Source organism: Excalfactoria chinensis, chromosome 7, assembly GCF_039878825.1.
Source record: "Excalfactoria chinensis isolate bCotChi1 chromosome 7, bCotChi1.hap2, whole genome shotgun sequence".
Classification (NCBI taxonomy): Eukaryota; Metazoa; Chordata; class Aves; order Galliformes; family Phasianidae; genus Excalfactoria; species Excalfactoria chinensis.
Window position 1 is genome coordinate 34104280 of NC_092831.1, and position 14920 is coordinate 34119199.

At 57.7% G+C, this 14920-nt stretch overlaps 1 protein-coding gene across 3 annotated transcripts in view; it reads left to right on the forward strand.

Annotated features, from left to right (window-relative positions):
- COL18A1 (collagen type XVIII alpha 1 chain) overlaps window positions 1-14920 on the forward strand; it is a 29711-nt gene that overhangs the window by 11447 nt on the left and 3344 nt on the right. Inside the window, exons 1-26 of one of the 3 annotated variants that reach the window (XM_072341132.1) lie at window positions 2174-3952; window positions 7345-7889; window positions 9967-10047; window positions 10131-10190; window positions 10268-10406; window positions 10511-10614; window positions 10707-10733; window positions 10860-11039; window positions 11116-11142; window positions 11223-11285; window positions 11399-11485; window positions 11595-11648; window positions 11717-11866; window positions 11976-12038; window positions 12186-12230; window positions 13070-13210; window positions 13298-13369; window positions 13470-13541; window positions 13612-13674; window positions 13851-13886; window positions 13966-14055; window positions 14268-14297; window positions 14393-14419; window positions 14500-14562; window positions 14649-14723; window positions 14807-14842. In XM_072341132.1, the coding sequence (XP_072197233.1) occupies window positions 2332-3952; window positions 7345-7889; window positions 9967-10047; window positions 10131-10190; window positions 10268-10406; window positions 10511-10614; window positions 10707-10733; window positions 10860-11039; window positions 11116-11142; window positions 11223-11285; window positions 11399-11485; window positions 11595-11648; window positions 11717-11866; window positions 11976-12038; window positions 12186-12230; window positions 13070-13210; window positions 13298-13369; window positions 13470-13541; window positions 13612-13674; window positions 13851-13886; window positions 13966-14055; window positions 14268-14297; window positions 14393-14419; window positions 14500-14562; window positions 14649-14723; window positions 14807-14842 (3951 nt within the window). In that variant the 5' untranslated portion in view covers window positions 2174-2331. Of the gene's footprint in view, window positions 1-2173; window positions 3953-7344; window positions 7890-9966; window positions 10048-10130; window positions 10191-10267; window positions 10407-10510; window positions 10615-10706; window positions 10734-10859; window positions 11040-11115; window positions 11143-11222; window positions 11286-11398; window positions 11486-11594; window positions 11649-11716; window positions 11867-11975; window positions 12039-12185; window positions 12231-13069; window positions 13211-13297; window positions 13370-13469; window positions 13542-13611; window positions 13675-13850; window positions 13887-13965; window positions 14056-14267; window positions 14298-14392; window positions 14420-14499; window positions 14563-14648; window positions 14724-14806; window positions 14843-14920 lie in introns of those variants that run through there. The other 2 variants (XM_072341133.1, XM_072341134.1) reach the window with 2 other exon arrangements.

Consider the following 14920-nt stretch of genomic DNA (forward strand, 5'->3'; position numbering starts at 1 on the left):
CTGCTGAGAGCTCAAAGCACCACGCTGGGAGGCTCCATGAGCCAGCCCCATGTGTGCAGCGCTGGCACAACACAAGCAGATATTTCCCTGGCCAGGTCCCCTGTTGCCTGTCACAACCCCACGCTCTTCCCACTGCCCTGGGGAGCATGCAGCCAGCTTGCTGGAAACCCTTTGGCTCAGCGCCCTGCTCAAACACGGTTATCTGTTAACCACGAGTGTGGAATATAGGTCTGAAACAAGGGCTCTCTGGTTTCCCTTTTCCTTACACACCATGCATGGTTCACCCATGATCCCTGCTTGCACTGCGTCTGCATGCTCAGCCTGCCCTGCTTCTTGGAATGCTCCCGGTGGAGGCAAGGTGGCTTGCTGGGGCTTGTGGTGCTCCCACCCAGTGTTCTGCATCTCTGCTTTGGGGGAGAAGCCGTGGGAAATGGCGCCTGCATCCCCCTGTCCAGGGTACATTCCAGTGCCCTGCCTGCACCCCATCAACAGCCCCTTTGTGGCAAAAATGAATCTCTTCATTGTCAGGGTGCCTAAAAGGGCCATTTCTCTGCATTGCTCAGCGTGGATACCGGGGCTTTTCCTCTGTGGCCCCACTGCTGCAGTGGGCCCCTATGAAGACTGCTGAGTCTGGGTTTCCACCCATCCTTCCCATGGGCAGCATGACGGGCAGCCCCCGGCCCTGACTCACCAGCGTGAGAAAGGGATTTGGGCTCTGTCCAGGAACAGCTTTGCTGTTTGTCCGTCCATCTAGGCAGCCAGGAATAAGCCTGTCACGATTGTCCCCTGCTCTCGGACCTGTTGGGGCTTTGTGCCCAGGGTCTGTGAGCAGGGCTTCCCCGTGTCCTGGGTTTGGTCAGTTCTGGTGCAGAAAACAAGTCCCCTTTGTATCACTTCTGAAGTGATGCATTTGCTGAGGGAGATGTGCGTAATTGGTGGTAGGACAAGGGGGGGGAATGGCTTTCAACTAAGAGAGGGGAGGTTTTGATGTTAGGCAGAAATCCTTTGCTCAGAGGGCAGAGAGGAGCTGCCCCATCCCTGGAGGTGCTCAGAGCCAGGCTGGATGGGGCCCTGGGCAGCCTGAGCTCGTGGGGACAGCCAGTCCTTAGCACCGGGGTTGGAAATCTTTGTGATCCCTTCCATCTGTGATCACCCAGGACTTGTCCTCCAAACACTCATTTGGGGTGGAGCGGCCTTGAGAAGCAGCACGGAGCCCTGCTGGGACATGACGGGGCAGGCTGACAGGAACTGCAAGGAGCTGCTGAGCGGGGGGTGCACATGGAAACCCGACCATAAAGGCAAAAAATGCATGACATTGGGTGTAGGCTGTGCTGTGTCAGGGGAAAGCTGTTCCACAAAGCGCTCGTGAAACAACATCAGCTTTGGGCAGGCATGTTAGCGTAGCATTATTCCCGTGCCAGCCACCATTTTAGTGGGAAAACTTGCACAAATCACACCAAAAAGTAGCGTGGGAAGCAGTGCATGGAGCTAATAGACATCTGAGAGTTAGTTTCACACTTTTCCTGACTACCAGAGCCTTGCCAAAAGGCTGTTTTAAAACGATCGCAAGCCTCATTGACCTTGTTTTGTTCCTGTTTAATTTCTTTACAAATTGGAACAGCGGGAGAACCAGGACTCTGTAGGGCTGTGGAGATGGTGAAGGGTCTGAGGGTGAGATGTGTGAGGAGTGGCTGACGTCCCTTGGTTTGTTTGTTTAGCCTGGAGAAGAGGATGCTGAAGGGAAGCCTGGTGGCGGCCAGCAGCTCCTTGCAGGGAGTGGAAGGGCAATGCTGAGCTCTGCTGACAGTGACAGAGCCTGAGGGAATGGCATGGAGCTGTGTGTGGTGGAGGGGAGGCTGAGCCCCTGAGGGCAGTGGGTATGGCCCTGAGCTCAGGGAGCACTGGGACATCGCTCTCAGCCATTGGGGTGGGGTTTGGGTGGTGCTGCCTGGGGCAGGGAGTTGGACTGGGTGACCCTTGTGGGTCCCTTCCAACTTGGGGTATTCTGTGGTTCTCCTGGTCAGCGTTGGGGGGACGCTGTGATATTGTAGACCTGGGCTGTCCCTGTGTGGCTCCAGCACTGCGCTGCTTGCTGCAGGCTTTCGCAACCAGCTCCAGCAGAACCGCAGCTCCAGGCTGCTGTTGCTCACACCCTGGCTTGGAGGCATTATGGCACGTGGTGCTGGGGGGCCCCGTCTGTGCTCCTCTGGCTCACTATCTGCTGGCCCCATTTGCTCACCATCATTCCGCAGCACGTGGGGGTTCTGGTCATGAAACCGAGCCAGGAAAGGGTCTTGAAAGCAGTCGCTGCTCTGGGGACTGGTTGCTTTCATGGCCAGCAGAAATCTTGATAGTATTTTCTGGGTCATTTTCCCTTTCCTTCCTTTGGGGGAGAAGGAGTTAACGCAGGAGCCGCAGCAGCTGGCTAGTGTGGGCCAGGAGCCCAGGGAGCTTGCACCGCTGGCTCTGCTCCTGGGCACTGAGGGGGCTCGGGAGGGTCGCGGCCCGGCTGTGTGCCCCTCGGGGGCCGTGCCTGCTGCCAAGAGGCTGGCGCTGGGAGAGGAGGGCTCGCGACCGGCGGCGGGGCCACTCCTCCCAACGCTCCGGTTTGAAGGCTGGGCGCTGGGGAGGAGAGAAGCGATGCGAGCGCTGCAGGCGCCTCGCTGGGGCCAAGCTGCTTCCTCTGCCCCTGAGCCCCTCTGTTTGCGAAGCCAGGGGGCTCGCTTTCCCCTCCCCATGGCTCTGCTCCACCTGGGGCTTTGGCTGCTGCTGGCTTCCTGCTGCTTCTCCTCCTCTGACGCTCAGCTCCTTGACTGGATTTGGGGCAGCCCGAAAACATCGGGGATTCCCACGACGCCCAGCACTGCAGAGACATCGCCAGCCCTGAGCACACCTCTGAGCTCAGCAGCAGCAGGGGATGTGGCCACCACGCAGCGGCACTGGGAGCCAGAGCCCAGCATGGCAGCACCCACGGGACAGGAGAGCACTGAGAGCACCGATGGCACCGAGCAGGTGGACGGGAGCACCACAGGGATCACGGTGCCGACCAGCACCGCATGGACTGCCGCTCCCCCTCGCAGTACAGCACCCACCCACAGCCCCACCGAGACTCCGCTGCCCCTGGGAACGGGGAACCCCAGTACGACGGAGCTGCCCCGGCAGCAGGAGGGCACGGGGGGTTCCCTGCAGAGGCCAGCAGCCGCCCGTCCAGGTAGAGCTCCTTTCCCTTTCCCATCAGGTGACAGTGCCCACCACCCCGCGGCGCAGCGACACGGAGCATCGCCCACGCCACGTGCTGCAGACCGTGCTGGGACATGGGGCTGGGGACCCTGGGCTGCCCCCTGGCCATCCCCCGCTGCTCCCAGGGCTGCAACACAGGGTGATGGGGACCCGAAGCGCAGCATCGACGGCGAGGGGCTGGCACTGCTTGGTGTCAGTGGGAACCAGAGCCCTTCTGCGCCCAAACTGAGGGCAGTGAGCGGTGCGGATTCTCCTCCTGCTGGTCCTCCCGAGTTCGATTTACTAACCTCCACCCTGCGAGTCGCTGGCGCGGGGTTTGCTCCCTCCTTCCCCAGACTGCTGCCAGCGGGTGGGCGCTGCCTGCCCCTCCCGGCCCACCTGCCCTTCTGCTCTGTTCTGGGCACCAACCATATCAGATTGCCGAATTATCTCAGCCACAGCAGCGAGGTGGAAATTCGGGCTGCTTTGCATGAGTGGGAGGGGCTGCTTGAGTCTCGGTGCCACCGCTACTTGGAGTGGTTCCTCTGCTTGCTCCTGGTCCCTGGGTGTAGTGCCTCGGTCCCTGTAACTCCCCCACCGTGCCAGGGCTTCTGTGAGGCCGTCAGAGACCTGTGCTGGATGCACTCGGCTGGTGGGCGCCTGCCTCTGCCCTGTGACTCTCTCCCCGAGGAGGACGGAGGGTATTCTTGTGTCTTTGTTAATGTATCCGCAGGTAATGTGGCTGGTGACCCTTGTCCATGTCTTCCTTCCGCATGTCTTACCAGCCAAAGCCTTTCAGCGCTCCAAGAGATGCTGCTGCCTCATCTCTGTGGGAGACCCCTGGCCAAAAGCCTCTCTGCCCTGCCTCAGTTTTTGGGTTTTGGCTCCTTCTGCAAAGAGGAACATCCTTGTCCCATCCTCAGGCTGTCCCTGCTGGAGCAGGATGTGAGGCTCACCATGGGGGCTTCAAGGTGACCCCAGGCTGGAGCTGGAGGGAGGCACGGGGCATCACTCCCCAGCATGGGGCCAGGGCTGTGACCTCGCATATGCACACTCACGTGCCTGCTGCCCTGCCTTGAGGTTAATGATTTACCCACTGCTAATGTTTGATCCCCCTGCTCGGAAAGCAGGAGAGGTGCTTGGTGCTCAACTATTGCCATGAAGTGCTTTTGAGCCCTGCGTGACTTAGCCAGCAGGGTGAGGAGCCAAGGGTGGCAGCTTGGGGACAGAAACACCCCCCCCCCGGAGCAGGGGATGAAAGCCAGAATGGGAACTCCTACTGCTGCCCCTTGCAGCTCCACTGAATGGGGCTGTGTTCTTGTGCTGGACCCTGTGCCCTCAGGTGACGTGGAGCAGACAAATCTGGGGGGTCAAGGAAAGCACACATGGCCTTGTTGGCCCCCTGGGCTGTCAAAGCAGCTCTCTGTGGGATGCGACGGGAAGGGGGAGAGGCGGGGATGCAGAGCAGCCTTGAGCATCTCTGGAGCCCTTCCAAGGGCAGCGGGAGCCAAAGCTCGGTCACCGTGGCCTCAGGCATCCCTGTGTGATTCAGTGCCAGCGCCACCTGGAACTGCAGTGGTGCCCATGTGAGAACTGCGTGGCCAGTTGTGGGGGTGCTGACAGTCCTCCACTGCAATCCATGGGCTGCCCCAGAGTCTCTCTGGGACAGTTTGGGGTTGGGATGGAGCCATGGTTGGGGGATTCCCCTGCTGCCCGCTGTGCATGGTCAGGAATGTCGGCAAGGCGGGAGTCCCGCTGCGGGGGTGAGCGCACAATGTCGCATTGTAGTTGACAGTGCTGGGATGTGAGTGCTGTGCTGCAGGCAGATGGACCATCCCCACCCTGCAGATGGGATCTGGACGTGCCTGTGGCCATCGTGGGCTTGCTCGTGTGTTGCAAGGTGCAAGCCTGTTTTTTTTGGGAAGCTTTCTTGTATCGTCACCCAACTCCTGGTCTGTGCCAGAGCGCAAGTGGTGTGTTTGGAGAGGAAGGGGGAACCCAGAGATAGTTGAAATATCAAGGGAAAGTGGGACTGTGAATTACATTGCTAACAAAAGCCTCTTTCAGCCTTTCCACCCGCCCCCCCACCTCAAGCCTCAAGGCAGAGGATGGGCTGTCTACATGAAGAACTGCAGAGATGGCTCCTACATCCCTGCCTGCATGGACCCCTGGGAGGAAGCTCTGATTTCCTCTTAGCTTAAAGCTTTTCTGAATTTGGCTTCCTCCAAGCCAAGATAAGCACCATCCATGCTTCCCAGTGGTGTCTCTTGAGGCCGGTGCTGCTGCACAGAGGGGCAGCTGACGCAGAGCTGCATGGCATGGCTTGGCATGATGGGAGCAGCTTTGCCTTTTGCCTGCATGTGCCATCACGTGTGGGGCAACTCATGGTTGGCCACCATCCACAGAACTGAGGTTGGCAGTGAGAAATGTCCCCTGGCCTCTAGAATGAAGCATTTCTGTCGTCCCTCCGGCAGGGCCAGCCATCCTTGGCTTGGCAGCCACAGGAGCTGGGGATGCTCCATGTGCTCAAGTGCCCCCATGCTTTGGAATAGGAACCCAGGTATTCATCTCTTCCTGCCATCCCAAAGGACGTATTTCTCTCCCAGGCTGGGCTGAGCTGATTTATTTATTTTTAATATATATATTTGGTTTTCTTTTTTAAAATACTCTGGAGGAAAATGCCTTGCTTCAGAGCAGGGTGAGGGTTCCCAGGCTCCTGCGCATACCCTGATATACCTGGCTTGCATTCAGCAGCAGGGAAGGAGGGGGGCACTGAATTGTCTCAGCTCCTCATATAGAGACCCTTTGTGCCATCTTGGTTGGCAGTGTGAAGCCCAATCCCATGCTGCAGTCGTCGGCTGTTTTGGGGACCCCAAAGTGGGAACCTGCAGCTGGGAGCTGCTGTTGGATATCTTTTTGCTCCTGGGAAATCTGGAGTTAAAAATCACCGACGCACAGCACGCTCGCTTACTCGCTCGCATCAAGTTGGCACCGGCCCGAGAGGTTGACATAGGAGAGGAGGAATCCAGCGCCCATTGTGTGGGCGATGAGGATGTGCGTGCTGCCAAAACAACAGGAGTTTGCATCCAGAGGGCTGGCTCACACGGCCAGATGTTCAGCTGTGCCTGGTAGGAGAGACTGTCCTGACCAGAACTCCCTGAAGTGCCTTGAGAAAATGAGCTAGGGCAGGAGACGAGCTCAAAATTGAGATCATCTGGGAAGCCGGCGGGGTGCATGTCAGTCCCAGCCGCTTTCCCAGGCGGTGCAAGGGAAGGGCTGGGATGGTTCCCAGCCGTGGTTGACCCTATGGGGACAGGGCAATGCAAGGCTGGTCACAACTTTGGAGCAGTCATGGGTGTGCAAGGGCATGCTGTACCTGTGAGATATCTCATTTTATTGGAGTTCTGGGATGCCACGCCACCCTATCCGGAGAGCCAGCCGCAAGGATTGGGATGCGTTCTGGGAGCTGCATCCTCATTCTGCAGCTTGAGGAACGCTGCTGTCTCATCTGGCTTGTGGCCCTGCTCCCCAGCACCCCCTGCTCTGTTCCAGTGCACATCCTGGTCCTTGGGTATGGTACCATTCTATTATGTGGATGTGCTTACCCCTTCCCTAGCACCTTCTGTTCAGGAGAAAGGTTGTCCATCTAGGTCCAGCAGAGCAGCAGAGGCTTGAGACCTCTCTTGCCATGTATAAAAATTCCTCTCATTTTCTGGACAAGGTCCCTACTGACTTTGGGAAGCCACATCTGTCCAGTCGGTAGGGTTAGAAGCAGAGTTAGCTTCAGGGAAAAGCACTGAAATGTTCCTCTGGGGACAGTGAGTGTTGGGGTCACATCCACAAGATGAGAAAATGAAGTAGCTATTAATTGGCGCAGTCTCGAAATAGCCTGATAGTTCACTGCTTGGTTCCCTTGTGGCTGGATGGGTCTTTTAGGTTCAGCAGCTGCAATGTGAAGCAGAGTCCCTGGCTGGCTCGTGTCCCCAGGCTGTGGAGCAGCATCACTGTGAGAGCAGTGGGTGGCCCTGGGCAGTGTCCCCATAGGCACTGGAGTGGAGGGACCTGATGAGGTTGCGTGTCCTTGCTGTGCTGTTTGTCACCATTCCCTCTCCCTCCTCTTTGCAGAGAACCTGAGCACTGAGGTCAGCCTCCTGGAGCTGATTGGAGACCCGCCACCAGAGGAGATCCTCAAAATCTATGGCCCTGAAAACAACCCTGGTTATGTCTTTGGACCCAATGCCAACACAGGCCAGGTGGCCCGGTACCACCTGCCCAGCCCCTTCTACCGAGACTTTTCTCTCCTCTTTCACATCCAGCCCACCACCCCACGGGCCGGTGTGCTCTTTGCCATCACAGACTCCTCACAGAGCATCATCTACGTGGGTGTTAAGCTCTCAGACCTGCAGATGGGCAAACAGCAGATCATCTTCTACTACACTGAGCCGGGCTCACAGAGCTCCTATGCGGCTGCCACCTTCACTGTGCCCACCCTGCTCAACCAGTGGACACGCTTTGCTATCAGCGTGGAGGAGGATGAAGTCGTCCTCTACCTGGACTGCGAGGAGCACGAGCGGGTCCGCTTTGAGCGCTCTCCAGATGAGATGGAACTGGAAGAAGGCTCCGGGCTCTTTGTTGCTCAGGCTGGAGGGGCTGATCCAGATAAATACCAGGTAACAGTCATCCCAGCTAGCACCTCTGAGGAGGAGAGAGACTGTAGGGATGTGTCAGCAGCCCATTGGTTCAAAGAGATTGAACTGACCTCTTTGACAAGACAAAGCAAAGGACGTGCTGTGCGCATCACCTAGGCAAGACGGATTGGCTTAAGGTGCCATCATGATGTTCTGTCCTTGGGCATCCCCAAGGCAAAGCTCTTAAGGCAGGGGGTGATGCGGTAGCGCTGTGGCATCTACCATGACCCCCAACTTCTTCAGCAAATGCTCTCTTGGAGCCTCCACTTACTAAAAATACCCGTCTCCTTTGGTGCCTGAACAATGGGCTGGTGAAATGTCTCTCTCTTAGCTGGAAAAAATGTTCAGGCTGGAGCATATCTTTGTCGGGCCATTATCTACAGGAAGACGGATGAGAGCTGGGAGGGAAGGTGATAGCTCAGCCTGTGGCTTGAGAATGGTTCGTGTGTTAGATAAGATTTACTGGAAGTGTGGGGAAAATGCAGCTGACATGGAAAACCCCCACAGTGTGTATTGGAGGAAAGCTGCTCCGTGAGGTTTCGTTTGGGTTGTGTGCTCTGCCCAACAACAGGGCAGTGCTTCTACCAAGGAGCTTTGCAGGGTGTATTTGTGGAATTAAACATTGCCTTGGCTCACGAGCAGAGCTATTAAACCATGTAGGGCAGGAGGCAGCAAAAAGGTCCCAGGAAGGTGTTCATGATTGATGCACCGTGGACCAGTGGTTGAGGAGGTTCCAAGAGGTGTCAAGGGTGGCCTCTTGCTTTGAACCTGCAGGGATGAAAAGCCACGGCCATGAAGGAAATCCTCCCCAGGAGGTTTGGTGGAGATTTGGCTAGCGGATGCAGAAATAAAAGCCTGGAGCAGAGCATAGACACTTTTGCTTTTCTAGCAGGTGATGTTTGTGCCTTGGGGAGGAGGCTGTGAGCCAGCTTTTGCAGAATGGCCCTCCTGCTGGTTGCCTCCAGTTCTCCTGCAGGGAATAAGCAGGCATCAAGGAAGGGGAGGCTGAGTCCTTGTGGCTCCACAGGTTCTGCCCAGCAGGCTCAGCATCTGCCTGGCATCTGACTGCCTCATGACCCAGCCCATGCTATTTGCAGCCGACAAGGCTGATTAAATCCTGGCCCCCAGACAAGCAGCAGAGCCAGTCACTGGCAGGCTGCATTTACCATAGAATATCCTGCACTGGAAGGGACCTGTAAGGATCAGCTTGTAGGGTGTGCTGAATATTGGTGGTACAGAGCTGAGCATCCCCCAGAAAATGGGTTGGAGAAGCTCAGGGCCCATATGGGTGGCATTTCTTTTGGGGGGGGTGGTTGTATTCCATATGTTTTTATGTACAGTGCCTGGCTGCGCTGTAGCTGCCTCTGATTCTTGTTTTCTCAAACCCCTTGTGTTTCCTGACTGCTCTGTGCTTTCAAGCAAGCTGAAATGTTATTTTAGGTGTCCTGCCCAGCGACAAGGCATCTTTCCTCTTCCAGCCCTCCTCCCTGCTGGGATCAGAGCATGGCCGTGTCCTGTCCTTGCAGCGAGGAGCTGGGCTTTGCTGGGTTGCGTTGTGGCCTCCAGCCAGTGCCCTCCTATCAGGTAGCTCTGCTGTGAGGCTCTTCCTGAGGTGGCCTACTTAGGAAGGAATTTGTGGAGGTTTGTTGTATAAATAAGCATTCTGAACGCACACAGCGCTTGCAAAACCCAAATAAATGGTAAGGAAGTGGGGATTAGCCTAAGAAATACAAAACAGGAGCTTTTCAGCAGAAGGCTGGAGCTGGCAGGTGTCCCTTGCTGGGGAGTGGTGAAGAAGAGACGCCAGTTGGGATGGGGAATGCTCTGGCAAGGGGGAAATGAAAAGCACATCCTGAAGACTTGCTGTAAAAGCCTTGCTGTCTGGTTGCCCAAAAGCCCGGCTGCAACCTCTCGGTGACAGAGCAGGCAGATGGCTTTTTGCTGTGGATCAGCATCAGGCAGCTCAGGGATGGTGCGATCCACCTCCATTCTGGGGATGTGGTGGCAGGGCAGGAGGTACCTGGTGTGCATCCATCCCCAGTGGCATGATGTCTTGCAGGGTGTGATTGCTGACCTGAGGCTGCGAGGGGACCCACGGGCAGCTGAGCACCAGTGTGAGGAGGAGGAGGATGACACCGAGGTGAGAACAGAGCAGCTGCAGCCTGGGGGGCTCCTCCTCGTCTCCCGGGCTGAGCCACTCTGTCTGTCCCTGGTTGAGTGCAGGCATCTGGAGATTTCGGCAGCGGGGCAGAGGACAAGCACGGTCCCTTGGGGAAGGATAAGGTGAGTTGGCATTGCGCTCAATGGTGATACACAGACTGGGGGAACTCAAAGTCAGTGTCCCCTTGTCACTGGCACAGGGCATCCCGGGGCTGCTGGATGCTGTCCCTGTCACCTCCCCGCCCATGGTGGAGGGCAGCGGGACAAGGAGCAGCGTGGGATCCCCCCAGCAGGCAGAAAGGACCAGAGTGGAGGAGAGGCTGCAGGTCTCCACAGGAGGTAACAGCAGGTGTCCTCTTTCCATTGTGCCACCACCCCAGTGGTGCTGGTCCCTGGCACAATGGGGTCCGTCTGACATCTGTGTCTCTCACACATCCCTGCAGGCACTGGCCCCAAAGGTGAAAAAGGGGAGAAAGGCGAACGTGGCCTGAAGGGAGACTCAGGGACCAGTGGCATCTTGGGCACAGGCACTGCCAAGGGCGAGAAGGTAAGTAAGGGGCTGTTGGGGCTGCCTCTCCCACCAGTCTGCAGCACTATGTCCATATTTGACGCTCATCTGTCTCCATTTCTGTCCTACAGGGGGAGAAAGGTGAATTGGGCATCAAGGTGAGCACAGCCGGGGAGCTGGTCAGGGCTGTAGGGCCAAGCTGTGCCCATGCTGGCCACAAAGTCTGGGGTGCAAAGAGGTCAAGCCACTGGGCACAGTCAGACTCTTTTCTGTCTCCTTCCCAGGGCAGTGCTGGATTTGGCTACCCTGGCTCTAAGGGCCAGAAAGGCGAGCCAGGAGAGCCTGGCCCCCCTGGCCCTCTCTCACGGCACACTGATGGCATGTCGCTGGAGCAAGTCACTGGCCCCCCCGGCCCCACTGGCCCCCCAGGAAAGGATGGGGCCCCTGGCAGGGATGGAGAGCCTGTGAGTCAAGCCCCCCTCTCCTGCTCCTCCTCTTCTCCCCTGCGCTCCACTCATCTCTCTCCTTTGCCATCCCTAGGGTGATCCCGGTGAGGATGGCAAACCTGTAAGTGGGAAGGGTTGTGGGATACAGCTGCTCTGTGCCCCACCACCCCCTGATGCCTGTTCTCCTGCTCCCCTTTACAGGGTGAGATGGGGCCCCCTGGGTTCCCGGGGACACCAGGAGAGTCTGGACAGAAGGGGGAGAAGGTAAGAGTAAGCATGCTGGTGGTCGTGCTGGTGGCCATACCAATAACTGTGGCCACAGTGGACCAGGCAACCAGTCTGTGCTTGTGAACCATTATCTCTTCTCCATCCCACAGGGTGACCCCGGTGTGGGACCAAGGGGCCCCCCAGGACCACCAGGTCCCCCTGGACCTCCGGGACCCTCCTCCAGGCAGGATGGGCTGGTGAGTATTCCTGGGAGGCTGTAGAGCATGGCGTGGAGACACCGTGGGACAGCATCCTTGTGCCATCAAACACCTCAGCCCTGATGTTTCCTTTGTGCTTCTTCCCTAGACATTCATCGACATGGAGGGCTCTGGGTTTGGTGGTGACCTGGAGACCCTGCGGGTGAGTGCAAGACCCCTTCTCTGCAAAGAGTGAGGGATGCACTTGACCATTGTCCCCTTCTTTTGCAGGGCCCACGAGGGCCACCTGGTCCCCCAGGCCCCCCAGGTGTGCCTGGCTTGCCAGGGGAGCCAGGAAGGTTTGGGATGAACAGCACAGACCTGCCAGGACCACCAGGGCTGCCGGGCAGAGATGGAACACCTGGGCCCCCAGGGCCAGAGGTAGGTGCTGAGTGACCAAGGGGACCATCATAGGGCTGTCCCATGGTGGTGGCAGCTCTGTGCCCACTGAAGCCACCTGCACTGAAGACACCTCCTGGGCACCTTGCAGGGTCCTCTGGGTCCTCCTGGAAAAGACGGGATGCCTGGACCACCAGGGCCTAAAGGAGAGCGGGTGAGAACCTCTTGTTTCTTGCACCCAGAATGTCTCTGTTCTCTCTGGAGGCAGTTGCTGCTTGATCCCCTGGAGCATCTCTGGAGGCCTCAGCTCCAAGGGCCCACAGCTCACTCCTCTTAATATCTTCTTCCTCCTCTTTTCCAGGGTGATGTGGGTGATCTCGGCCTCCCTGGAGCGCCAGGACCCAAGGTAGGGTTCTTTGGGGTGCTGCACTGGGGGTAATTCTTGTGCCACATGGAGAGGGGACTGCTGGAACTCTTGGTGCCCTGGCTCAAGGGTGCATGGGGCTGCTACCCACATGATGTCGTGGGTCTGTAGGATGTCCCCAAGCCTGGAGCACAAAGGGAGGGGTGAACTGCCCACAAAGGAAATGTTTTTCTGCCTTTAAACATGAGAATAGCCCCTAAAGGAGCCAGTGGGCACCTGTACCTGCTTGGGAACACACTGTCTTCTTGCATATCTATCTTCTCTCTGTCTCCACTCCTCCTCTAACCAGAGCAAACCACCTCCTCTCCCTTCCTGCCTGTTCCAGCTTCTTTCTTTCCCTGCCTCTGGGAGAGGCAAGAGGTAACAGCATGCAGGTGGCATGTCTGGAACTGCATGCTTGTCCTTTCCCTACCTATGGGGTGAGGCTGCCCCTTGCCCACCACAGCCCCACAGCTGAGCTGGGGTCAGGAGCTTCAAGCTGCGGGCCAGAGCTTTGTGAATTGACATTCCCAGGTGCTATGAGCACCAAGAGCATAGGTGGGGTGGGAGATGGAGCCTGCACCACTTAGACACCCATAACAAAATGTGGGATGCATGTGAGTGCCCCCCTTTGGTGCAAAGTTCACCCTAGTGTCAGGGCAGCATGTAAAAGAGAATAAAATAAAATGAAGAAGAAAAAAAAAAAAAGAAACAGAAGTATTGATGGTTGTAGAGGAGCCTCTGGTGGCCATCATGCACATTGCATGGTGACCTGGGGCACTGTGCTATGTGGGGATGGCTCTGCACATCCCATCCACTCCTATGTTCTTTTCCCTTTGCAGGGCAGCAAGGGAGAAGCAGGACCAGCGGGTCCCCCAGGAGAGACTGGCTTGGCTGGTCTCCCCGGGCCAGTTGGACCCCGAGGGCAGCCAGGGCCCCCAGGGCCCCCAGGTCCACCAGGGCCGGGGTACGAGGTTGGATTTGTAAGTGCTGGGAGCTTTCATGGGGATGTTGGCAGTGCTTGTGGGGTGAGGGGGACAGGCGTAGCTCAGCCCCTTCTCTTGTTGCAGAGTGACATGGAGGGCTCTGGGCTGCCACTTGCCACCGGCTCCCCCGGACCACGTGGCCCCAGTGGACCACAGGTAGCTGTTGTTGCACTCCATCTCTCCTTCCTGCCTTCACCTTGTGTGTGCCTCGTGGCCGCTGTGTGCTCATGTCTCCTCGTCCTTGTGGTTTCTGCAGGGTATGCCAGGACTACCAGGGATCAAGGGCGAGGTGGGCAGCCTCGGGCAGCCTGGCCCGCCAGGCCCAAAGGTAGGAGTGGGATGCTGGGAGGGATGGGGTGGGTCAAACTGTGGCTCACTCCATCCTGATGCTCTTGCAGGGTGATGCTGGTGTGCCTGGTGTGGACGGCCGCCCTGGCCTGGAGGGCTTTCCTGGACCACAGGTAAGATCCACAGCCCCATCCCTGCCCCAAACCCTGCTCCTTGCTCCAGACAGGGATGCTGCTTTCATCCCAATCCCCATCAGTTTGTGGACACCTCCATCCTTCCAACATCACCCCAAGCACCTTACAGGGCCTGGGCCTCCCCTATGCTCACCCACACTTCCGTCCTCTTGCAGGGTCCAAAAGGCAGCCGTGGCAGCCCTGGTGAGAAGGTAGGTGTGGACTGGGCACTGCTGGGACATGAGTGGGGCTGCTTTGTGGCAGCTGGGTCTGACAACTTGTGTCCTGCAGGGTGAGCGAGGCCAAGATGGTGTGGGGCTGCCAGGTCCCCCTGGCCCACCCGGTCCCCCTGGGCAGGTCATCTACATCTCAAGTGAGGATGTAAGTAATAGCTTCCAGCTCCCTTGGGTTCATGCCCAAGTACTGTGCCATTCCTGTGCTGGGGGGAGCTGAAGCTGGGGGCAAAAGGGCCTGTCCAGCCCTGTCACATGGAAAAAAACAGGGGACCTCTGTGGTAGCTCTGCCTGTGTTGCAAACTGGCCTCCAGAGCAAAGATCCCATTAAAAAAAAAGACGTTTTGATTGTTTTTCCAGAGGCCTTTGGCAGCTGTGCCGGGCCCAGAGGTAGGTACCTCCCCACGGCTTATCCCTCCCCAATCCATACCTCAGCAGTACTCCCCGACAGCCATCTCTTTGCTCACTGTGTGCTCCTCCTATAGGGCAAAGCAGGACATGCCGGTTTCCCGGTGAGTGTCGGGGTGCCAGCAGTGGGGCAGCCCCTGGGTACCAGCTGGGTAGCTGATGTGGGCTCTGCTCCTCTGCATAGGGCCCTGTGGGACCGAAGGGGGATCCAGGATCACCAGGCATCCAAGGTGCACCAGGGATGAAGGTAACAGCTTCTGGTCCCTCATTCTTCTGGCTGGTGCCAGCCCTACAGCACTGGGTGTGTGCTCCATTTGTGTGTGCCTCTTGCAGGGAGAGAAGGGAGAGCCCGGCGTCATCATCAGCCCGGATGGGACCATCGTTGCTGCCAATGTGAAAGGACAGAAGGTGAGTGTACCATGCTGGAGCACGGTGCTGCTGCTGGTGCTGCCGTCCTGGTGCTGACATTTCCCTGTCTGACATTTCCACAGGGGGAGCCTGGGCTGCCGGGACCAATGGGCCCATCCGTAAGTCAGCATCGCTACTCTCCTTGTGCCTATGGAGGAGTGGGGCTTCTCTGGTGCACTGAATGTTCCTGTCCTCTC